Consider the following 24,947-nt stretch of genomic DNA (forward strand, 5'->3'; position numbering starts at 1 on the left):
AGGGGGATATAAGGGGACATGAAGGTACGCGTCCTTTATGTCCAGTGACACCATAAAATACCCCCCCCCCCTCCAGGCTGGAAATAACTGCCCGGCACGATTCCATCTGGGATGTGAACTTTTTCCAAGTACTGGTTTAGGGATTTTAAATTTAGAATGGGTCTGACCGAGCCATCCGGTTTCGGGACCACAAATAGGCTTGAATAGTACCCCTTCCCCTGTTGACCTAGGGGAACCTAGACCACCACTTGTTGTTGACCTAGTTTTTGAATCGCAGCTAAAACTAACTCCCTCTTGGGGGGAGAAGTCGGTAGAGCCGATTTGAAATACCGGCGAGGAGGCATGTCTTCGAATTCTAGCTTGTAGCCTTGGGATACAATTTCCATTGCCCAAGGATCCACGTCCGACTGAACCCAGACCTGGCTGAAGAGTCTAAGACGTGCCCCTACAGGCGCAGACTCCCTCAGTGGAGCCCCAGCGTCATGCGGTGGATTTGGCAGAAGCCGGGGAGGACTTCTGCTCCTGGAAACTAGCCGTAGCAGGCTGCTTTTTCCCTCTTCCCTTACCTCTGGCGAGGAAGGAAGAGCCTCGTCCTCTTCTGGACTTATGCGACCAAAAGGACTGCATCGGATATTGTGGTGTTTTCTTTCGCGGTGGGGAAACATAAGGTAAAACGGTAGATTTGCCCGCAGTAGCTGTGGAAACCAGGTCCGCGAGACCTTCCCCAAATAAATTCTCACCTTTGTAAAGCAAAACTTCCATATGCTTCTTTGAGTCGGCATCACCCGACCATTGACGGGTCCACAGGGCTCTCCTAGCAGAAATCTCCATGGCGTTGGCTCTCGAACCTAGCAGACCAACGTCTCTCTGAGCGTCTCTTATATATAAAAGACTGCGTCTTTAATGTGACCCAAGGTCAATAAAATGGTATCCCTATCCAGGGTATCAATGTCAGCTGACAAGGTATCCGTCCAAGCCGCAACAGCGCTACAAACCGAAGCAGAGGCTATTGCCGGTCTGAGCAAGGTCCCCGTATGTGTATAAATAGATTTTAAGGTAGTTTCCTGTCTGCGATCAGCAGGATCCTTGATGGTGGCCGTGTCTGGAGATGGTAGCGCCACCTTTTTGGACAAGCGCGTTAACGCCTTGTCCACCCTGGGTGAAGATTCCCACCGTACGCTGTCCTGTGTCGGGAAAGGATACGCCATAAGAATTCTCTTGGGAATCTGCAGTTTCTTGTCTGGAGTTTCCCAAGCCTTTTCAAATAACGCGTTCAGGTTTCTTTTCCTTAAACATGCGTACCCTCTTGTCAGGGACAGAGGGGTCATCAGTGATATGTAAAACATCCCTTATTGCAATAATCATATAATGAATACTTTTGGCCACCCTTGGGTGTAACCTCGCATCATCGTAGTCGACACTGGAATCAGAATCCGTGTCGGTATCAGTGTCTGCTACTTGGGACAGGGGACGTTTGAGACCCTGAAGGGCCCTGTGACACAGCCAAAGCCATGGATTGACTCCCTGTTCTATCCCTGGACTCTGCTTTGTCCAACCTCTGACGTAATAAAGACACATTTGCATTTAAAACATTCAGCATATCCATCCACTCATGTGTCGGCGTCGCCGACGGAGACACCACGATCATCTGCTCCACCTCCTCCTTAGAAGAGCCTTCCGCTTCAGACATGCCGACACACACGTACCGACACCCCCACACACTCAGGGATATATCTATATGGAGACAATTCCCCAATAAGGCCCTTTGGAGAGATAGAGAGAGAGAGTTTGCCAGCACACACCCAGCGCCAACTGACACTGGAAACCAATTCCCAGACAAAAACAGCGCTTTTATATAAATATACACTCAACGCGCCAATAATCATTCCCCCCCCCCCCCCCCCCCTCTCTTTTTTGCCCTCTGTCATTGTGTTCAGCAGGGCAGAGTCCGGGGAGCCAGCTTCTCTACAGTGTGCTGTGGAGAAAATGGCGCTGGTTAGTGCTGGAGGACCAAGCTCCGCCCCCGCAGCGGCAGGCTTCGGCCCGCTCAATTTTTCTATACTGGCGGGGGATTCTACAATATAGTGCCTCCGCAGCCCCTATATTATTAATAGCCAGTCCCAAGAGGTTTAAAATTGCTGCCCAGGGCGCACCCCCCTGCGCCCTGCACTTTTCAGTGTCCGCTGTGTGTGGGAGCAATGGCGCGCAGCGTTACCTCAGAAGATCTGTAGTCTTCAGCCGTCTTTGAAGTCTTCTTTCTTCTTATACTCACCCGGCTTCAATCTTCAGGCTCTGTGAGGAGGACGGCGGCGCGGCTCCAGGACGAACGGCGAGGGTGAAACCTGCATTCCGACCCTCTGGAGCTAATGGTGTCCAGTAGCCAAAGAAGCAGAGCCTATCATTTAAGTAGGTCTGCTTCTCTCTCCTCAGTCCCACAATGCAGGGAGCCTGTTGCCAGCAGTGCTCCCTGAAAATAAAAAAACCTAACAAAATAATTTTTTCAGAGAAACTCAGGAGAGCTCCCATGTAGTGCACTCAGTCTCCACTGGGCACAGGAACTAACTGAGGTCTGGAGGAGGGGCATAGAGGGAGGAGCCAGTGCACACCCATTCTAAAGTTCTTTATAGTGCCCATGTCTCCTGCGGAGCCCGTCTATACCCCATGGTCCTTACGGAGTCCCGAGCATCCTCTAGGACGTAAGAGAAAATAAGATTTTACTCACCGGTAAATCTATTTCTCGTAGTCCGTAGTGGATGCTGGGAACTCCGTAAGGACCATGGGGAATAGACGGGCTCCGCAGGAGACTGGGCACTCTAAAAGAAAGATTAGGTACTATCTGGTGTGCACTGGCTCCTCCCTCTATGCCCCTCCTCCAGACCTCAGTTAGGATACTGTGCCCGGAAGAGCTGACACAATAAGGAAGGATTTTGAATCCCGGGTAAGACTCATACCAGCCACACCAATCACACCGTATAACTCGTGATACTATACCCAGTTAACAGTATGAAATATAACTGAGCCTCTCAACAGATGGCTCAACAATAACCCTTTAGTTAGGCAATAACTATATACAAGTATTGCAGACAATCCGCACTTGGGATGGGCGCCCAGCATCCACTACGGACTACGAGAAATAGATTTACCGGTGAGTAAAATCTTATTTTCTCTGACGTCCTAGTGGATGCTGGGAACTCCGTAAGGACCATGGGGATTATACCAAAGCTCCCAAACGGGCGGGAGAGTGCGGATGACTCTGCAGCACCGAATGAGAGAACTCAAGGTCCTCCTCAGCCAGGGTATCAAATTTGTAGAATTTTGCAAACGTGTTTGCCCCTGACCAAGTTGCAGCTCGGCAAAGTTGTAAAGCAGAGACCCCTCGGGCAGCCGCCCAAGATGAGCCCACATTCCTTGTGGAATGGGCTTTTACTGATTTAGGATGCGGCAATCCAGCCGCAGAATGCGCCAGCTGAATTGTGTTACAAATCCAGGGAGCAATAGTCTGCTCAGAAGCAGGAGCACCTAGTTTGTTGGGTGCATACAGGATAAAAAGCGAGTCAGTTTTCCTGACTCCAGCCGTCCTGGAAACATAAATTTTCAAGGCCCTGACTACGTCCAGCAACTTGGAAACTTCCAAGCCCCTAGTAGCCGCAGGCACTACAATAGGTTGGTTCAAGTGAAAAGCTGATACCACCTTAGGGAGAAACTGGGGACGAGTCCTCAAGTCTGCCCTATCCATATGACAAAGCCACCAATTCTGACACACGCCTGGCCGAAGCCAAGGCCAATAACATGACCACTTTTTTCCACGTGAGATATTTCAGATCCACAGTTTTAAGTGGCTCAAACCAATGTGATTTCAGGAAACTCAACACCACGTTGAGATCCCAAGGTGCCAAAGGAGGCACAAAAGGGGCTGAATATGTAGCACTCCCTTTACGAATGTCTGAACTTCAGGCAGTGAAGCCAGTTCTTTCTGGAAGAAAATCGACAGAGCCGAAATCTGGACCTTAATGGAACCCAATTTTAGGCCCATAGTCACTCCCGACTGTAGGAAGTGCAGAAAACGACCCAGCTGAAATTCCTCTGTAGGGGCCTTCCTGGCCTCACACCACGCAACATATTTTCGCCAAATACGGTGATAATGGTTTGCGGTTACTTCTTTCCTGGCTTTTATCAGCGTAGGAATGACTTCCTCCGGAATGCCCTTTTCCTTTAGGATCCGGAATTCAACCGCCATGCCGTCAAACGCAGCCGCGGGAAGTCTTGGAACAGACAGGGCCCCTGCTGTAGCAGATCCTGTCTGAGCGGTAGAGGCCATGGGTCCTCTGATATCATTTCTTGAAGTTCTGGGTACCAAGCTCTTCTTGGCCAATCCGGAACCACGAGTATCGTTCTTACTCCTCGCCTTCTTATTATTCTCAGTACCTTTGGTATGAGAGGCAGAGGAGGGAACACATAAACCGACTGGTACACCCACGGTGTCACTAGAGCGTCCACAGCTATCGCCTGAGGGTCCCTTGACCTGGCGCAATATCTCTTTAGCTTTTTGTTGAGGCGGGACGCCATCATGTCCACCTGTGGCCTTTCCCAACGGTTTACCAACAGTTTGAAGACTTCTGGATGAAGTCCCCACTCTCCCGGGTGTAGGTCGTGTCTGCTGAGGAAGTCTGCTTCCCAGTTGTCCACTCCCAGAATGAACACTGCTGACAGTGCTAAGACGTGATTTTCCGCCCATCGGAGAATCCTTGTGGCTTCTGCCACGCCATCCTGCTTCTTGTGCCGCCCTGTCGGTTTACATGGGCGACTGCCGTGATGTTGTCTGATTGGATCAGTATCGGCTGGTTTTGAAGCAGGGGTCTTGCCTGACTTAGGGCATTGTAAATGGCCCTCAGTTACAGAATATTTATGTGTAGGGACGACTCCTGACTTGACCAAAGTCCTTGGAAATTTCTTCCCTGTGTGACTGCCCCCCAGCCTCGAAGGCTGGCATCCGTGGTCACCAGGACCCAGTCCTGTATGCCGAATCTGCGGCCCTCTAGAAGATGAGCACTCTGCAGCCACCACAGCAGAGACACCCTGGTCCTTGGAGACAGGGTTATCAGCCGATGCATCTGAAGATGCGATCCCGTCCAAGAGGTCCCACTGAAAAGTTCTTGCATGGAACCTGCCGAATGGAATTGCTTCGTAGGAAGCTACCATTTTTCCCAGGACTCGCGTGCCGTGATGCACCGACACCTGTTTTGGTTTCAGGAGGCCTCTGACTAGAGATGACAGCTCCTTGGTTTACTCCTGCGGGAGAAACACTTTTTTCTGTTCTGTGTCCAGAACCATCCCCAGGAACAGTAGGTGCGTCGTAGGAACCAGCTGCGACTTTGGAATATTCAGAATCCAGCCGTGCTGTTGTAGCACTTCCCGAGATAGTGCTACTCTGACAAACAACTGCTCCCTGGACCTCGCCTTTATAAGGAGATTGTCCAAGAACTGGATAATTCTTTCGGCCATTACCTTGGTAAATACCCTCGGTGTCGGGGACAGACCAACGGCAACGTCTGGAATTGGTAATGACAATCCTGTACCACAATTTTGAGGTACTCCTGGTGAGGAGGGTAAATAGGGACATGCAGGTAAGCATCCTTGATGTCCAGTGATACCCTGAAATTCTCCAGGCTTGCAATAATCGCCCTGAGCGATTCCATTTTGAACTTGAACCTTCGTATATAAGTGTTCAAGGATTTCAATTTTAGAATTGGTCTCACCGAACAGTCTGGTTTCGGTACCACAACATTTTTGGAATAGTAACCCCGGCCTTGTTGAAGGAGGGGTACCTTGATTTCACCTGCTGGAAGTACAGCTTGTGAATTGCCGCCAGTACTAACTCCGAGGGCAGCAGGCAAGGCTGATGTGAGGTAACGGCGAGGGGGAGTCACCTCGAACGCCAGCTTGTATCCCTGTGATACTACTTGCAGAACCCAGCGATTCACCTGTGGGCAAGCCCACTGGTCCCTGAAGTTCCCGAGACGCGCCCCCACCGCACCTGTCTGTGGAGCCCCAGCGTCATGCTGTGGACTTAAAGGAAGCGGGGGAAGATTTTTGATCCTGGGAACTGGCTGTCTGTGCAGCTTTTTCCTTCTTCCCTTGTGCAGAAAGGAAGCGCCTTTGGCCCCCTTGCTTTTCTGAAGCCGAAAGGACTGTACCTGATAATACAGTGCTTTCTTAGGGTGTGAGGAAACCTGAGGTAGAAATTTTTCTTCCCAGCTGTTGCTGTGGATACGAGGTCCCAGAGACCATCCCTAAACAATTCCTCACCCTTATAAGGCAGAATCTCCATGTGACTTTTAAAGTCAGCATCACCTGTCCACTGCCGGGTCTCTAATACCCTCCTGGCAGAATGGACCTTGCATTAATTCTGGACGCCAGCCGGCAAATATCCCTCTGTGCATCCCTCATATATAAGACTACGTCTTTAATATGCTCTATGTTAGCACCATATTCTCCCTGTCCAGGGTATTAATATTATCTGACAGGGTATCAGACCATGCTGCAGCAGCACTATTCATGCTGAGGCAATTGCAGGTCTCAGTATAATACCCGAGTGTGTATATACAGACTTCAGGATAGCCTCCTGCTTTTTATCAGCAGGCTCCTTCAAAGTGGCCGTATCCTAAGACGGCAGTGCCACCTTTTATGACAAACGTGTAAGCGCCTTATCCACCCTAGGGGATATCTCCCAACGTGACCTATCCTCTGGCGGGAAAGGGTACGCCAGCAGTCATTTTTTTAGAAATTACCAGTTTCTTATCGGGGGAACCCACGCTTCTTCACACACTTCATTCACTCATCTGATGGGGGAACAAAACACCGGCTGCTTTTTCTCCCCAAACATAAAACCCCTTTTATGTGGTACCTGGGTTAATGTCAGAAATGTGTAACACAATTTTTATTGCCGAGATCATGCAACGGATGTTCCTAGTGGATTGTGTATATGTCTCAACCTCGTCGTCACTGGAGTCAGACTCCGTGTCGACATCTGTATGGAAACGGGGCCTGGACTGCACACCCTGGCTTATTATAATGGGATGTGCTACCTTGCTGGGACTAAGTACTGTAGTACTACAACTTAGGAACAAAGGGTGCAGGTGCACCATACACCATTAAAATTATTATAACCGTAATATAATCTGCATATATACTGGCCAATATATGCCAAGAACCTCGAATATTATATTACGGTTATAATAATTTTAATGGTGTATGGTGCACCTGCACCCTTTGTTCCGTGTCGACATCTGTGTCTGCCATCTGAGGTAACGGGCGTTTTTTGAGCCCCTGATGGCCTTTGAGACGCCTGGGCAGGCGCGGGCTGAGAGGCCGGCTGTCCCACAGCTGTTACGTCATCCAGCCTTTTATGTAAGGAGTTGACACTGTCGGTTAATACCTTCCACCTATCCATCCACTCTGGTGTCGGCCCCACAGGGGGTGACATGACATTTATCGGCATCTGCTCCGCCTCCACATAAGCCTCCTCATCAAACATGTCGACACAGCCGTACCGACACACCGCACACACACAGGGAATGCTCTGACTGAGGACAGGACCCCACACAGCCCTTTGGGGAGACAGAGAGAGTATGCCAGCACACACCAGAGCGCTATATAATGTAGGGATTAACACTATCACTGAGTGAATTTTCCCCAATAGCTGCTTGTATAAACAATATTGCGCCTAAATTTAGTGCCCCCCCTCTCTTTTTAACCCTTTGAGCCTGAAAACTACAGGGGAGAGCCTGGGGAGCTGTCTTCCAGCTACACTATGAAGAGAAAATGGCGCCAGTGTGCTGAGGGAGATGGCTCCGCCCCTTTTTCACTGACTTTTCTCCCGCTTTTTTATGGATTCTGGCAGGGGTATTTATCACATATATAGCCTCTGGGGCTACATATTGTGATTATTTTGCCAGCCAAGGTGTTTATATTGCTGCTCAGGGCGCCCCCCCCCCCAGCGCCCTGCACCCTCAGTGACCGGAGTGTGAAGTGTGTATGAGGAGCAATAGCGCACAGCTGCAGTGCTGTGCGCTACCTCGGTGAAGACTGAAGTCTTCTGCCGCCGATTTTCCGGACCATCTTCTTGCTTCTGGCTCTGTAAGGGGGCCGGCGGCGCGGCTCCGGGAACGAACATCAATGGCCGGTTCCATGCGGTCGATCCCTCTGGAGCTAATGGTGTCCAGTAGCCTAAGAAGCCCAAGCTACCACCAGTTAGGTAGGTTCGCTTCTTCTCCCCTTAGTCCCTCGCTGCAGTGAGTCTGTTGCCTCCCTGTAAAATAAAAAACCTAAAATATACTTTCTTTCTAGGAGCTCAGGAGAGTCCCTAGTGTGCATCCAGCTCGGCCGGGCACAGAAATCTAACTGAGGTCTGGAGGAGGGTCATAGTGGGAGGAGCCAGTGCACACCAGATAGTACCTAATCTTTCTTTCAGAGTGCCCAGTCTCCTGCGGAGCCCGTCTATACCCCATGGTCCTTACGGAGTTCCCAGCATCCACTAGGACGTCAGAGAAATATATATATCTCCACTAGTGTTCTGGACTAGTCATTTGCCTGGGTCACTAGCTATTGTAAATAATTTGTCATATCTCTGCCCCTATTCCTCCCGTCTCCTACTATTCTTGCACTCTACCCCCCCCCATTAATTGCTCCCATGTCCCCCTATCCTTGCACCTGTTTTCCATCTCCCCCTATTCCTCCTGTCTCTCCCTATTCCCCCAATACTGCCCCTTTTCCTAATGTCTCCCCCTATTCTTGCCTCTCTTCCTTCTGCGCCCCCCCCCCCCCCCCCCACCATTAAGCCCTTATCCCAGAGGTTCCCAAACTGTGTGCCGTGGCTTCCTGGGGTGCCTCGGGACACTTGCAGGGGTGCCCTGGGTTGGTGGTCCAGGACCAATTCAAATTAATCATGGTCAATATAATAGGCAAAACCAGTGCTGGCGGCTGCCAGTCATAAAATATGTGGCCAAACAGACGCAAATCTCATCCCTCACCATATAACTGACCCTAATGATGACATATAAACGCGATCTACTTAATGTAATATTTCTTTGTACATTTCTCAATAAGAAATTTCTGGCCTAGGGGTGCCGTGAATTCTGATATTCTAGGGTGACGCGATTCAAAAAAGCTTGGAAACCACTGCCTTATCCCCATTTCTTACTTTAAGTCACTTTCTATTTTTGACCATATTCCTGCCATATCCCTCTGCTATCCCTGTTTCTCTTGTTTCCCTGTACTCCTCCATCTCCTCCCTTGTTACTACTGCTTCTAGGCTTAGATTACTTAATTATTGGTTTCCATATAGACAGACATAGTGACTAAGCAAATCAGAAGCATTAAAGTCTCTATAAGCAGATGCACTCTAAAGGGTCCTACACACTGGACGATATTTTAAAACGATAAATGAACAATGTATCGTTCAGTGTGGATGCACTGATGATGAACGATGCGCGTTCCCCACGGTCTTTCATTGTTTATCATTGCAAGCCAATTTGGACGATATCTATGTATATAATGTGCCTTATTGCCCAGTGTGGAGGTAATCAATGATGAATCGTTCATATCGGTTATCGTTCAAATTGCTCCAGTGTGAAGGGCCCTTAAGCCTGGGTACACACTTGCCAATGTCAGTGACATCATGCAAGATCCCCCCGCAAACATCGTTCATACACACTGAATATCGTTTGCATCTCGTCAGTGACGGCACGCACCCACATCTAGGGGCATGCCGTCTTCTTCAATATCTTTACATTTCAAGTTAAAAAACTAAAGATACTGTACCTCATTAACGATATAGAGTATACACACTTGACGATGTATACGATATATCGTCCGATCTCCCAGTTTGGACGATATATCGGGTGCACATCAGCAAGTGTGTACCCAGCCTAAGTACAGGGGGCGCTAAAGATCCTCATCTCCTAAACACGGAGGTAAACCGAAAGTAGAAATCATCTGTATTTACTCAACCTACTGGGCCAAAATACAAAAAAAGTTACATGTTGTATAAACAACTATGTTATTACCTGCATTGGCGCACAAGTTTGTTCGCTCTAGTGTAGGTTAGATTGACACTAGTACAAGCGAAAAGAGCTGTAGGGTGCCAAGGCAGGGGAGGCAGTCATCTGACCGCCGGATGGGATCCAGTCGGTTAATATACCGACGCTGGAATCCCGACACCAACTGCAGTACCGGCGGTAGGCTGGTTTCCCCACTTGGGTGGTGGTTCACGCTACCATCCGAGGGGGAATAGTACCCTGACCGAAGCATGACGAGTGCAGCGAGCCCGCAAGATGACACGCTGTGCCCGCCGCCAGGATACCGGCTGTTGAGATCCCGGCGTCGGTCTCCTGACCGCCAGGATCTCATACTGATCCCCAAGGCAGGCATGCTCAGAGAGTCCTAATCTGAAGAATAGGATAGGGAGGGTGATAATCTACTGTAGCCAATGAAATGCTCAGTAATAAGTTTTGAAGTCTGGAATCACACTTCGTACCTCTAGTTTTTGCAGAACTATGGTGGGGAGATGGGCGGATGGTGATCTTTCCAGGGCTGGCAATGGGAGAATGAAGGCTTTCCTCGTGGTCCTCAATATAGGCATCCAAGGCTTTAGAAGCAGAATCATACAGTCTGTCCTTGTACTTAATGGAACCAACTGAGTGGCTGGAGCCACTATGGCTGCTCAGGCTGCAGCTGGCCAGGAGGGAAGAGATGGATATGGAAGAGTCCGGCGAGCTGGATTGCTCCATGTTTCCAAACACACATCAGCTCCCAGGGTGCAATCTGGCTGTTAAGTAAGATACAGTCATATTTATCATAACCGTCAAATTATCAGCGTATCCATCACAAATGTACAAATAAAAATCCCAGTTACGGTCATCTCTACATAGTATAAAATAAGGTTCCCGGTAGGCATCTGTCTGAGTAGCGACAATTTTAGAACAGCAAATCAAAGAGAGAAAAAAATGCAGTCCGAGCGCTCTCTTGGCTTCTGCTGCCTAAACCATTAAAGAAATGTACCTCAACAGTGGACTAGTGTATTTTATACTATGTAGAGATTGATATGAACTATCCAGTTTCTCCTGAAAAAAACACAGATGTAAATCCCTTTTTACCGATACAAAATTCGTTTTTCCTTTTTGTTTTTTTCCTGTCCCTACATTATTTATGTGAAAAACGATACTTTTTCCTCAAAGTAACATTCATTTCAAAGGTTTGTTTGTATACTTTTCAGCTAAAGGCAATAGGAACGGATGTCAAAAATAAGAATTTACTTACCGATAATTCTATTTCTCGGAGTCCGTAGTGGATGCTGGGGTTCCTGAAAGGACCATGGGGAATAGCGGCTCCGCAGGAGACAGGGCACAAAAAGTAAAGCTTTAGGATCAGGTGGTGTGCACTGGCTCCTCCCCCTATGACCCTCCTCCAAGCCTCAGTTAGGTACTGTGCCCGGACGAGCGTACACAATAAGGAAGGATTTATGAATCCCGGGTAAGACTCATACCAGCCACACCAATCACACTGTACAACCTGTGATCTGAACCCAGTTAACAGTATGATAACAGCGGAGCCTCTGAAAGGATGGCTCACAACAATAATAACCCGATTTTTGTAACTATGTACAAGTAATGCAGATAATCCGCACTTGGGATGGGCGCCCAGCATCCACTACGGACTCCGAGAAATAGAATTATCGGTAAGTAAATTCTTATTTTCTCTATCGTCCTAGTGGATGCTGGGGTTCCTGAAAGGACCATGGGGATTATACCAAAGCTCCCAAACGGGCGGGAGAGTGCGGATGACTCTGCAGCACCGAATGAGAGAACTCCAGGTCCTCCTTAGCCAGGGTATCAAATTTGTAGGATTTTACAAACGTGTTTGCCCCTGACTAAATAGCCGCTCGGCAAAGTTGTAAAGCCGAGACCCCTCGGGCAGCCGCCCAAGATGAGCCCACCTTCCTTGTGGAATGGGCATTTACATATTTTGGCTGTGGCAGGCCTGCCACAGAATGTGCAAGCTGAATTGTATTACACATCCAACTAGCAAAAGTCTGCTTAAAAGCAAGAGCACCCAGTTTGTTGGGTGCATACAGGATAACAGCAAGTCAGTTTTCCTGACTCCAGCCGTCCTGGAACCTATATTTTGAGGGCCCTGACCACATCTAGCAACTTGGAGTCCTCCAAGTCCCTAGTAGGCGCAAGACACCCCAATAAGCTGGTTCAGGTGAAACACTGACACCACATTAGGGAGAGAACTGGGGACGAGTCCGCAGCTCTGCCCTGTCCGAATGGACAAACAGATATGGGCTTTTTTGAGAAAAAAACCACCAATTTGACACTCGCCTGGTCCAGGCCAGGTCCAAGAGCATGGTCACTTTTCATGTGAGATGCTTCAAATCCACAGATTTGACTGGTTTTAAACCAATGTGTTTTGAGGAATCCCAGAACTACGTTGAGATCCCACAGTGCCACTGGAGGCACAAAAGGGGGTTGTATATGCAATACTCCCTTGACAAACTTCTGGACTTCAGGAACTGAAGCCAATTCTTTCTGGAAGAAAAATCGACAGGGCCGAAATTTGAACCTTAATGGACCCCAATTTGAGGCCCATAGACACTCCTGTTTGCAAGAAATGCAGGAATCGACCGAGTTGAAATTTCTTCGTGGGGCCTTCCTGGCCTCACACCACGCAACATATTTTCGCCACATGTGGTGATAATGTTGTGCGGTCACCTCCTTTCTGGCTTTGACCAGGGTAGGAATGACCTCTTCCTGAATGCCTTTTCCCTTAGGATCCGGCGTTCCACCGCCATGCCGTCAAACGCAGCTGCGGTAAGTCTTGGAACAGACATGGTACTTGCTGAAACAAGTCCCTTCTTAGCGGCAGAGGCCATAAGTCCTCTGTGAGCATCTCTTGAAGTTCCGGGTACCAAGTCCTTCTTGGCCAATCCGGAGCCATGAGTATAGTTCTTACTCCTCTACGTCTTATAATTCTCAGTACCTTAGGTATGAAAAGCAGAGGATGGAACACATACACCGACTGGTACACCCACGGTGTTACCAGAACGTCCACAGCTATTGCCTGAGGGTCTCTTAACCTGGCGCAATACCGGTCCCGTTTTTTGTTCAGACGGGACGCCATCATGTCCACCTTTGGTAATTCCCAACGGTTTACAATTATGTGGAAAACTTCCCCATGAAGTTCCCACTCTGCCGGGTGGAGGTCGTGCCTACTGAGGAAGTCTGCTTCCCAGTTTCCATTCCCGGAATGAAACACTGCTGACAGTGCTATCACATGATTTTCCGCCCAGCGAAAAGTCCTTGCAGTTTTTGCCACTGCCCTCCTGCTTCTTGTGCCGCCCTGTCTATTTACGTGGGCGACTGCCGTGATGTTTTATCCCACTGGATCAATACCGGCTGACCTTGAAGCAGAGGTCTTGCTAAGCTTAGAGCATTATAATTTTACCCTTAGCTATATTTATGTGGAGAAAAATCTCCAGACTTGATCACACTCCCTGGAAATTTTTTCCTTGTGTGACTGCTCCCCAGCCTCTCGGGCTGGCCTCCGTGGTCACCAACATCCAAAACTGAATGCCGAATCTGCGGCCCTCTAGAAGATGAGCACTCTGTAACCACCACAGGAGAGACACCCTTGTCCTTGGATATAGGGTTATCCGCTGATGCATCTGAAGATGCGATCCGGACCATTTGTCCAGCAGATCCCACTGAAAAGTTCTTGCATGAAATCTGCCGACTGGAATTGCTTCGAAGGAAGTCAGCATTTTTTTACCATGGCCCTTGTGCAATGATGCACTGATTTTAGGAGGTTCCTGACTAGCTCGGATAACTCCCTGGCTTTCTCTTCCGGGAGAAACACCTTTTTCTGGACTGTGTCCAGAATCATCCCTAAGCACAGGAGACTTGTTGTCGGGATCAGCTGCGATTTTGGAATATTTAGAATCCACCCCTGCTGTTGTAACAGTATCCGAGATAGTGCTACTCCGACCTCCAACTGTTCCCTGGACTTTGCCCTTATCAGGAGATCGTCCAAGTAAGGGATAATTAAGACGCCTTTTCTTCGAAGAAGAACCATCATTTCGGCCATTACCTTGGTAAAGACCCGGGGTGCCGTAGACAATCCAAACGGCAGCGTCTGAAACTGATAGTGACAGTTCTGTACCACGAACCTGAGGTACCCTTAGTGATAAGAGCAAATTTGGGACATGGAGGTAAGCATCCCTGATGTCTCGGGACACCAGATAGTCCCCTTCTTCCCAGTTCGTTATCACTGCTCTGAGTGACTCCATCTTGATTTGAACCTTTGTAAGTGTTCAAATTTTTTTAGATTTAGAATAGGTCTCACCTAGCCTTCTGGCTTCAGTACCACAATATAGTGTGGAATAATACCCCTTTTCTTGTTGTAGGAGGGGTAATTTAATTATCACCTGCTGGGAATACAGCTCGTGAATTTTTTCCCATACTGCCTCCTTGTCGGAGGGAGACCTTGGTAAAGCAGACTTCAGGAGCCTGCGCAGGGGAAACGTCTCGACATTCCAAACTGTACCCCTGGGATACTACTTGTAGGATCCAGGGGTCCTGTACGGTCTCAGCGTCATGCTGAGAGCTTGTCAGAAGCGGTGGAAGGCTTCTGTTCCTGGGAATGGGCTGCCTGCTGCAGTCTTCTTCCCTTTCCTCTATCCCTGGGCAAATATGACTCTTATAGGGACGAAAGGACTGAAGCTGAAAAGACGGTGTCTTTTTCTGCAGAGATGTGACTTAGGGTAAAAACGGTGGATTTTCCAGCAGTTGCCGTGGCCACCAGGTCCGATGGACCGACCCCAAATAACTCCTCTTCCTTTATACGGCAATACACCTTTGTGCCGTTTGGAATCTGCATCACCTGACCACTGTCGTGTCCATAAACATCTTCTGGCAGATATGGACATCGCACTTACTCTTGATGCCAGAGTGCAAATATCCCTCTGTGCATCTCGCATATATAGAAATGCATCCTTTAAATGCTCTATAGTCAATAAAATACTGTCCCTGTCAAGGGTATCAATATTTTTAGTCAGGGAATCCGACCAAGCCACCCCAGCTCTGCACATCCAGGCTGAGGCGATCGCTGGTCGCAGTATAACACCAGTATGTGTGTATATACTTTTTATGATATTTTTCCAGCCTCCTGTCAGCTGGCTCCTTGAGGACGGCCCTATCTATAGACGGTACCGCCACTTGTTCTGATAAGCGTGTGAGCGCCTTATCCACCCTAAGGGGTGTTTCCCAACGCGCCCTAACTTCTGGCGGGAAAGGGTATACCGCCCATATTTTCTATCGGGGGGAACCCACGCATCATCACACACTTTATTTAATTTATCTGATTCAGGAAAAACTACGGTAGTTTTTTCACATCCCACATAATACCCTCTTTTGTGGTACTTGTAGTATCAGAAATATGTAACACCTCCTTCATTGCCCTTAACGTGTGGCCCTAATAAGGAATACGTTTGTTTATTCACCGTCGACACTGGATTCAGTGTCCCTGTCTGTGTCTGTGTCGACCGACTAAAGTAAACGGGCGTTTTAAAACCCCTGACGGTGTTTTTGAGACGTCTGGACCGGTACTAATTGTTTGTCGGCCGTCTCATGTCGTCAACCGACCTTGGCGCGTGTTGACATTATCACGTAATTGCCTAAATAAGCCATCCATTCCGGTGTCGACTCCCTAGAGAGTGACATCACCATTACAGGCAATTGCTCCGCCTCCTCACCAACCTCGTCCTCATACATGTCGACACACACGTACCGACACACAGCACACACACAGGGAATGCTCTGATAGAGGACAGGACCTACTAGCCCTTTGGAGAGACAGAGGGAGAGTTTGCCAGCACACACCAAAAACGCTATAATTATATAGGGACAACCTTATATAAGTGTTTTCCCTTATAGCATCTTTTTTATATATTTCTAACGCCAAATTAGTGCCCCCCCTCTCTGTTTTAACCCTGTTTTTGTAGTGCAGTGCAGGGGAGAGCCTGGGAGCCTTCCCTCCAGCCTTTCTGTGAGGGAAAATGGCGCTGTGTGCGGAGGAGATAGGCCCCGCCCCTTTTTCGGCGGCCTCGTCTCCCGCTCTTAACGGATTCTGGCAGGGGTTAAATATCTCCATATAGCCCCCGGAGGCTATATGTGAGGTATTTTTAGCCAAAAAAGGTTTTCATTTGCCTCCCAGGGCGCCCCCCTCCCAGCGCCCTGCACCCTCAGTGACTGCCGTGTGAAGTGTGCTGAGAGGAAAATGGCGCACAGCTGCAGTGCTGTGCGCTACCTTAAGAAGACTGAGGAGTCTTCTGCCGCCGATTCTGGACCTCTTCTCGTTTCAGCATCTGCAAGGGGGCCGGCGGCGAGGCTCCGGTGACCATCCAGGCTGTACCTGTGATCGTCCCTCTGGAGCTAATGTCCAGTAGCCAAGAAGCCAATCCATCCTGCACGCAGGTGAGTTCACTTCTTCTCCCCTCTGTCCCTCGTTGCAGTGATCCTGTTGCCAGCAGGACTCACTGTAAAATAAAAAACCTAAGCTAAACTTTTCTAAGCAGCTCTTTAGGAGAGCCACCTAGATTGCACCCTTCTCGGCCGGGCACAAAAATCTAACTGAGGCTTGGAGGAGGGTCATAGGGGGAGGAGCCAGTGCACACCACCTGATCCTAAAGCTTTACTTTTTGTGCCCTGTCTCCTGCGGAGCCGCTATTCCCCATGGTCCTTTCAGGAACCCCAGCATCCACTAGGACGATAGAGAAAGGTGAACGACAAACCGGCAGAGGATGGGGGAGGGGAAGATCGTAGGCGCATGCTCGGCGAATGTGAGAGTATACGCGGCGCTCACCCGTACTAAATGCGTCTGTTGTTGCATCAGCACGTGTTTCAGGAGGTAATTAAATGAAGCACAGGGACAGACACTTAACGAAGTTGGAGTTGAGAAGGTTTTTCTCATGGACAACTTGACCTGGCACATCAAAACAAAATCTTTTTGTGTCAACGTCAGAAGAAAAATGCCTATTGTTGTCTACAAAGAAGTCTAATAAGATAGGCTGACCATAATAACCCTTTAAACTGGGACACTCATAAATTACACAGGTTCTGTGGCTGGCTGACCTCAAGTCTGGTTTTAATCAGTCCCAGAACCTGTGTAATTTAAGAGTGTCCCAATTTAAAGGGATATTATGGTTAGTCTATATAAGACCTTGGTTGAAAAAATAAGAATTTACTTACCGATAATTCTATTTCTCGTAGTCCGTAGTGGATGCTGGGAACTCCGTAAGGACCATGGGGAATAGCGGCTCCGCAGGAGACTGGGCACAAAAGTAAAGCTTTAGGACTACCTGGTGTGCACTGGCTCCTCCCCCTATGACCCTCCTCCAAGCCTCAGTTAGGATACTGTGCCCGGACGAGCGTACACAATAAGGAAGGATTCATGAATCCCGGGTAAGACTCATACCAGCCACACCAATCACACCGTACAACCTGTGATCTGAACCCAGTTAACAGCATGATAACAGAGGAGCCTCTGGAAAGATGGCTCACAACAACAATAACCCGATTTAGTTAACAATAACTATGTACAAGTATTGCAGACAATCCGCACTTGGGATGGGCGCCCAGCATCCACTACGGACTACGAGAAATAGAATTATCGGTAAGTAAATTCTTATTTTCTCTGACGTCCTAGTGGATGCTGGGAACTCCGTAAGGACCATGGGGATTATACCAAAGCTCCCAAACGGGCGGGAGAGTGCGGATGACTCTGCAGCACCGAATGAGAGAACTCCAGGTCCTCCTCAGCCAGGGTATCAAATTTATAGAATTTAGCAAACGTGTTTGCCCCTGACCAAGTAGCTGCTCGGCAAAAGTTGCAAAGCCGAGACCCCTCGGGCAGCCGCCCAAGATGAGCCCACCTTCCTTGTGGAATGGGCTTTTACAGATTTTGGCTGTGGCAGGCCTGCCACAGAATGTGCAAGCTGAATTGTACTACAAATCCAACGAGCAATAGTCTGCTTAGAAGCAGGAGCACCCAGCTTGTTGGGTGCATACAGGATAAACAGCGAGTCAGATTTTCTGACTCCAGCCGTCCTGGAAACATATTTTCAGGGCCCTGACTACGTCCAGCAACTTGGAGTCCTCCAAATCCCTAGTAGCCGCAGGTACCACAATAGGTTGGTTCAGGTGAAACGCTGAAACCACCTTAGGGAGAAATTGAGGACGAGTCATCAATTCTGCCCTGTCCGTATGAAAAATCAGGTAAGGGCTTTTATAGGATAAAGCCGCCAATTCTGACACAGGCCTGGCCGAAGCCAAGGCCAACAGCATTACCACTTTCCATGTGAGATATTTTAAGTCCACAGTGGTGAGTGGTTCAAACCAATGTGATTTTAGGAACCCCAAAACTACATTGAGATCCCAAGGTGCCGCTGGAGGCACAAAAGGAGGCTGTATATGCAGTACCCCCTTGACAAACGTCTGAACTTCAGGAACTGAAGCCAGTTCTTTCTGGAAGAAAATCGACAGGGCCGAAATTTGAACCTTAATGGACCCCAATTTTAGGCCCATAGACACTCCTGTTTGCAGGAAATGCAGGAATCGACCCAGTTGAAATTCCTCTGTAGGGGCCTTCCTGGCCTCGCACCACGCAACATATTTACGCCAAATGCGGTGATGATGCTTTGCGGTTACATCCTTCCTGGCTTTGATCAGGGTAGGGATGACTTCATCCGGAATGCCTTTTTCCTTCAGGATCCGGCGTTCAACCGCCATGCCGTCAAACGCAGCCGCGGTAAGTCTTGGAACAGACAGGGTCCTTGCTGGAGCAGGTCCCTTCTTAGAGGTAGAAGTTCCGGGTACCGAGTCCTTCTTGGCCAATCCGGAGCCACGAGTATAGTTCTTACTCCTCTCCGTCTTATAATTCTCAGTACCTTGGGTATGAGAGGCAGAGGAGGGAACACATACACTGACTGGTACACCCACGGTGTTACCAGAGCGTCCACAGCTATTGCCTGAGGGTCCCTTGACCTGGCGCATTACCTGTCTAGTTTTTTGTTGAGGCGGGACGCCATCATGTCCACCTTTGGTTTTTCCCAACGGTTCACAATCATGTGGAAGACTTCTGGGTGAAGTCCCCACTCTCCCGGGTGGAGGTCGTGTCTGCTGAGGAAGTCTGCTTCCCAGTTGTCCACTCCCGGAATGAACACTGCTGATAGTGCTATCACATGATTTTCCGCCCAGCGAAGAATCCTTGCAGCTTCTGCCATTGCCCTCCTGCTTCTTGTGCCGCCCTGTCTGTTTACGTGGGCGACTGCCGTGATGTTGTCTGACTGGATCAGCACCGGCTGACCTTGAAGCAGCGGTCTTGCTAGGCTTAGAGCATTGTAAATGGCCCTTAGCTCCAGGATATTTATGTGAAGTGATGTCTCCAGGCTTGACCACAAGCCCTGGAAATTCCTTCCCTGTGTGACTGCTCCCCAGCCTCGCAGGCTGGCATCCGTGGTCACCAGGACCCAGTCCTGAATGCCGAATCTGCGGCCCTCTAGAAGATGAGCACTCTGTAACCACCACAGGAGAGACACCCTTGTCTTTGGTGACAGGGTTATCCGCTGATGCATCTGAAGATGCGATCCGGACCATTTGTCCAGCAGGTCCCACTGGAAAGTTCTTGCGTGGAATCTGCCGAATGGGATTGCTTCGTAGGAAGCCACCATTTTTCCCAGGACCCTTGTGCATTGATGCACTGAGACTTGGCCTGGTTTTAGGAGGTTTCTGACTAGCTCGGATAACTCCCTGGCTTTCTCCTCCGGGAGAAACACCTTTTTCTGGACTGTGTCCAGGATCATCCCTAGGAATAGAAGACGCGTCGTCGGGATCAGCTGCGATTTTGGAATATTGAGAATCCAACCGTGCTGCCGCAACACTACCTGAGATAGTGCTACCCCGACTTCCAACTGTTCCCTGGATCTTGCCCTTATCAGGAGATCGTCCAAGTAAGGGATAACTAAAACTCCCTTCCTTCGAAGGAGTATCATCATTTCGGCCATTACTTTGGTAAAGACCCGGGGTGCCGTGGACAATCCAAACGGCAGCGTCTGAAACTGATAGTGACAGTTCTGTATCACAAACCTGAGGTACCCTTGGTGAGAAGGGTAAATTGGGACATGGAGGTAAGCATCCTTGATGTCCAGGGACACCATATAATCCCCTTCTTCCAGGTTCGCAATCACCGCTCTGAGTGACTCCATCTTGAATTTGAACCTCTGTATGTAAGTGTTCAAGGATTTTAGATTTAAAATAGGTCTTACCGAGCCGTCCGGCTTCGGTACCACAAACAGCGTGGAATAATACCCCTTACCCTGTTGCAGGAGGGGTACCTTGATTATCACCTGCTGGAAATACAGCTTGTGAATGGCTTCCAATACCGCCTCCCTGTCGGAGGGAGATGTCGGTAAAGCAGACTTTAGGAAACGGCGAGGGGGAGACGTCTCGAATTCCAATTTGTACCCCTGAGATACCACCTGAAGGATCCAGGGGTCCACTTGTGAGTGAGCCCACTGCGCGCTGAAATTCTTGAGACGGGCCCCCACCGTGCCTGAGTCCGCTTGTAAAGCCCCAGCGTCATGCTGAGGACTTGGCAGAGGCGGGAGAGGGCTTCTGTTCCTGGGAACTGGCTGTTTGCTGCAGCCTTTTCCCTCTCCCTCTGCCACGGGGCAGAAATGAGGAGCCTTTTGCTCGCTTGCCCTTATGGGGCCGAAAGGATTGCGCCTGATAATACGGCGTCTTCTTATGTTGAGAGGCTACCTGGGGTAAAAATGTGGATTTCCCAGCAGTTGCCGTGGCTACCAGGTCTGATAGACCTACCCCAAATAACTCCTCCCCTTTATAAGGCAATACTTCCATATGCCTTTTGGAATCCGCATCACCTGACCACTGCCGCGTCCATAACCCTCTTCTGGCAGAAATGGACAGCGCACTTACTCTGGATGCCAGTCGGCAGATATACCTCTGTGCATCACGCATATATAGAAATGCATCTTTTAAATGCTCTATAGTCAGTAATATACTGTCCCTGTCTAGGGTATCAATATTGTCCGTCAGGGAATCCGACCAAGCCACCCCAGCACAGCACATCCAGGCTGAGGCGATTGCTGGTCGCAGTATAACTCCCGAGTGAGTGTATATACATTTTAGGATATTCTCCTGCTTTCTGTCAGCAGGTTCCTTAAGGGCGGCCGTCTCCGGAGAGGGTAGTGCCACCTGTTTAGACAAGCGTGTGAGCGCTTTATCCACCCTAGGGGGTGTTTCCCAACGTGCCCTATCCTCTGGCGGGAAAGGGTATGATGCCAATAACCTTTTAGGAATTATCAGTTTTTTATCGGGGGAAACCCACGCTTCATCACACACTTAATTTAATTCCTCAGATGCAGGAAAAACTACAGGCAGTTTTTTCTCACCAAACATAATACCCTTTTTAGTGGTACTTGTATTATCAGAAATATGTAAAACATTTTTCATTGCCTCAATCATGTAACGTGTGGCCCTACTGGAAGTCACATTCGTCTCTTCATCGTCGACACTGGAGTCAGCATCCGTGTCGGCGTCTGTGTCTGCCATCTGAGGTAACGGGCGTTTTAGAGCCCCTGATGGCCTTTGAGACGCCTGGACAGGCACAAGCTGAGTAGCCGGCTGCCTCATGTCATCAACCGTCTTTTGTAAAGAGCTGACACTGTCACGTAATTCCTTCCATAAGCCCATCCACTCAGGTGTCGACTCCCTAGGGGGTGACATCTCTATTACAGGCAATTGCTCGGCCTCCACATCATTTTCCTCCTCAAACATGTCGACACAATCGTACCGACACACAGCACACACACAGGGAATGCTCTGATAGAGGACAGGACCCCACTAGCCCTTTGGGGAGACAGAGGGAGAGTATGCCAGCACACACCAGAGCGCTATATATATATATATATATATATATATATATATATATATATATATATATATATATATATATAGGGATACCACTATATAATGTGTTTTCCCCTTATAGCTGCTGATATTATCAAACTGCGCCAAATTAGTGCCCCCCCTCTCTTTGTTACCCTTTTCTGTAGTGCAGGACTGCAGGGGAGAGTCAGGGAGACGTCCTTCCAGCGGAGCTGTGAGGGAAAATGGCGCCCGTGTGCTGAGGAGATAGACTCCGCCCCCTTCTCGGCGGACTTTTCTCCCGCGTTTTGCTGTATTCTGGCAGGGGTTAAAATACATCCATATAGCCCTGGGGGTTATATGTGATGTATTTTCACCAGCCAAGGTGTTTTTATTGCTGCTCAGGGCGCCCCCCCCTAGCGCCCTGCACCCTCAGTGACCGGAGTGTGAAGTGTGCCTGAGGAGCAATGGCGCACAGCTGCAGTGCTGTGCGCTACCTTGTTGAAGACTGATGTCTTCTGCCGCCGATTTTCCGGACCTCTTCTTGCTTCTGGCTCTGTAAGGGGGCCGGCGGCGCGGCTCTGGGACCGGACTCCGAGGCTGGGCCTGTGTTCGGTCCCTCTGGAGCTAATGGTGTCCAGTAGCCTAAGAAGCCCAAGCTGGCTGCAAGCAGGCAGGTTCGCTTCTTCTCCCCTTAGTCCCTCGATGCAGTGAGCCTGTTGCCAGCAGGTCTCACTGAAAATAAGAAACCTAAAACTAACTTTTTCTAAGAAGCTCAGGAGAGCCCCCTAGATTGCACCCTGCTCGGTCGGGCACAAAAATCTAACTGAGGCTTGGAGGAGGGTCATAGGGGGAGGAGCCACTGCACACCAGGTAGTCCTAAAGCTTTACTTTTGTGCCCAGTCTCCTGCGGAGCCGCTATTCCCCATGGTCCTTACAGAGTTCCCAGCATCCACTAGGACGTCAGAGAAAAAGTCTATAGGCAGAAATTCAAAATTGCTGCCGTGCGGGGCCGGAGCGGGTCGCTAGTATTCAGTATTTTCTTTGCAGCCCAATTACAGATGTGTGGGAAACCGACCGCTGCGCAAAAATACAGATCTTTCTCCTACGGCCTCCACATACCTCCCAACATGACCCTCTCCAGGAGGGACAGAATGCTCTGCTCCTGGACTTCCCTCTTAAAGGGCGGGATGTACTAAGGGAAAAATTAAGTAAAACCCCCATTATCAGGGGTTTTACCGCATTTTCAAATGTACTAAGATCGGGCCGCTGGTTTTTTGCCGCCCGGGATATCGTCATTTCTGGATGGCGATACCCTATAGAAGCCTATGGGCTTCTTATCGCCGGCCGCCGCAGATGCCGACCCCCCTCCTTCCCGTCATACCTTCCTCCATGCAGCCTGGACCCGAAAGGTAAACTCCTCCTCCACTAGCAACGTAGCCAGAGGTCCTTCCGGGTGCAGGGGGGGAGTAGGCGGCGCCGGGGAGAGCCTGCTGCCTTGTTCCCGGCAGCTGAGGAGAAGGAGAGCCCAGGGAGGTGACGGAGACCCCCCGCACACCACCTTACATACAGGTATCGCGGGGGGCCTCAGTCACCGCATTGCGCTGTTGATCGCATATGTTAGTACATATGCATGCGATCAACATCGCTGCGAGGGGCGGAGATGTATGTTAATACATCCCGCCCAATGTATGCTTGCCATCACCTGTGCTCAAACAGCTTTCTTAGTCATTAACCTGTTCAACACAGGTGCCAGCAATCATACATTAAGAGAAAAGTCCAGAAGCAGAGCATTGTGTTCCTCCTGGAGAGGGTCATATTGGGAGGTATGCTTCCATATAGATCCTGAATAACTTCTCTACACTACATCATAAAATGCTGCAAAATAGTGTCTGCAAAGAATAACATACCTCCTGCTTACTAAAACATATGCTAGGAATTTATTTTACCTCCCATGTAAAAGTAATCAACAAAATAAAGAATAATCAGATCAAAGAAATAAATGAAAAAAATAACAAAAAAAACAAAACAATTCTATAAGGTCCTGTACTGTATGGAACCCTGAGATACTATGCACAGTAATCCAGAGACACTAGTTTCAGTCCCCAAACATGGATACTATGTAACACTCTCAGCTGGAGAGAAGTGACCAATCACAGCGTACCAGGAAAGACAAACTAGCCAGTCACAGCGCTGCGTAACGCGGCCCTACACAACCGGCCAATCAGAAAGAAGCATCGCTAACGGACTCAACGTCATCCAATCAAGGACGGCGACAGCCAGCCAATTAAGATAGAGCCCTCAAGTAACCCGCTTCAAAGTTTATATACCGTGCTGCGAGAGCGCAGACGTTTCCACACTAGGTTATGCCGACCCCGCATACGCTCGGTTACCTGCGGTGGTGGACATCGCTTTCCCCCTCAACAGCCTCTCTGCTCACCCGTCCCATCCGCCTCGCACTAGAGTGCTAGCCTCACCAACTGACACATCCCGGAGGCAGGAGCGCCCTCTAGCGACCGTAGAGATTTCGAATATTAGTCCCGGCTGCCGACGTGACTGGCGGAGGGATACAGTACATAATCAGATCTACGTACGTGCGGAGGGATATAGGACATATATGGCGGTGACCATACTCCGCGTTTGACCGTTAGCCTTGTCAGCAGTGGCACTGGCATATCTGTACTGTATCCCTCCGCCAGTGCCACCGAATGATTAAGTTGGCCACGGCGGGACACCAGCAGCCAAATATGGTTCCATTACAATGTATCCTCCAATTGCATAATCCTGGATACCCTGTCTCAGACACAAGTTTGTCTGTTCATCCTTCTCAGTACCGCAGTTGTAAATAAGTGGGAAAAGCAGAAGCCAATGTGATGAGGGGTCAAATAGACAGGGTACCAACCACTTTGCTACAGACGAGGCTGAAGTTAGCTTCTTATTCGGCCA

General features: G+C 49.3%; 1 protein-coding gene across 4 annotated transcripts in view; it reads right to left on the minus strand.

Moving 5' to 3' along the window:
* Positions 1-24,575, minus strand: part of C1H18orf54 (chromosome 1 C18orf54 homolog) — a 60,069-nt gene extending 35,494 nt beyond the window's left edge. For 2 of the 4 annotated variants that reach the window (XM_063959973.1, XM_063959944.1), the window contains exons 1-2: positions 24,395-24,574; positions 10,535-10,825 (exon numbers count right to left, since the gene is read on the minus strand). In XM_063959973.1, the coding sequence (XP_063816043.1) occupies positions 10,535-10,787 (253 nt within the window). In that variant the 5' untranslated portion in view covers positions 10,788-10,825; positions 24,395-24,574. Of the gene's footprint in view, positions 1-10,534; positions 10,826-23,385; positions 23,638-24,394 lie in introns of those variants that run through there. The other 2 variants (XM_063959963.1, XM_063959953.1) reach the window with 2 other exon arrangements.
* Between the last annotated feature and the right edge of the window lie 372 nt (positions 24,576-24,947).

The sequence above is a fragment of the Pseudophryne corroboree genome, chromosome 1, assembly GCF_028390025.1.
Source record: "Pseudophryne corroboree isolate aPseCor3 chromosome 1, aPseCor3.hap2, whole genome shotgun sequence".
NCBI lineage: Eukaryota > Metazoa > Chordata > Amphibia > Anura > Myobatrachidae > Pseudophryne > Pseudophryne corroboree.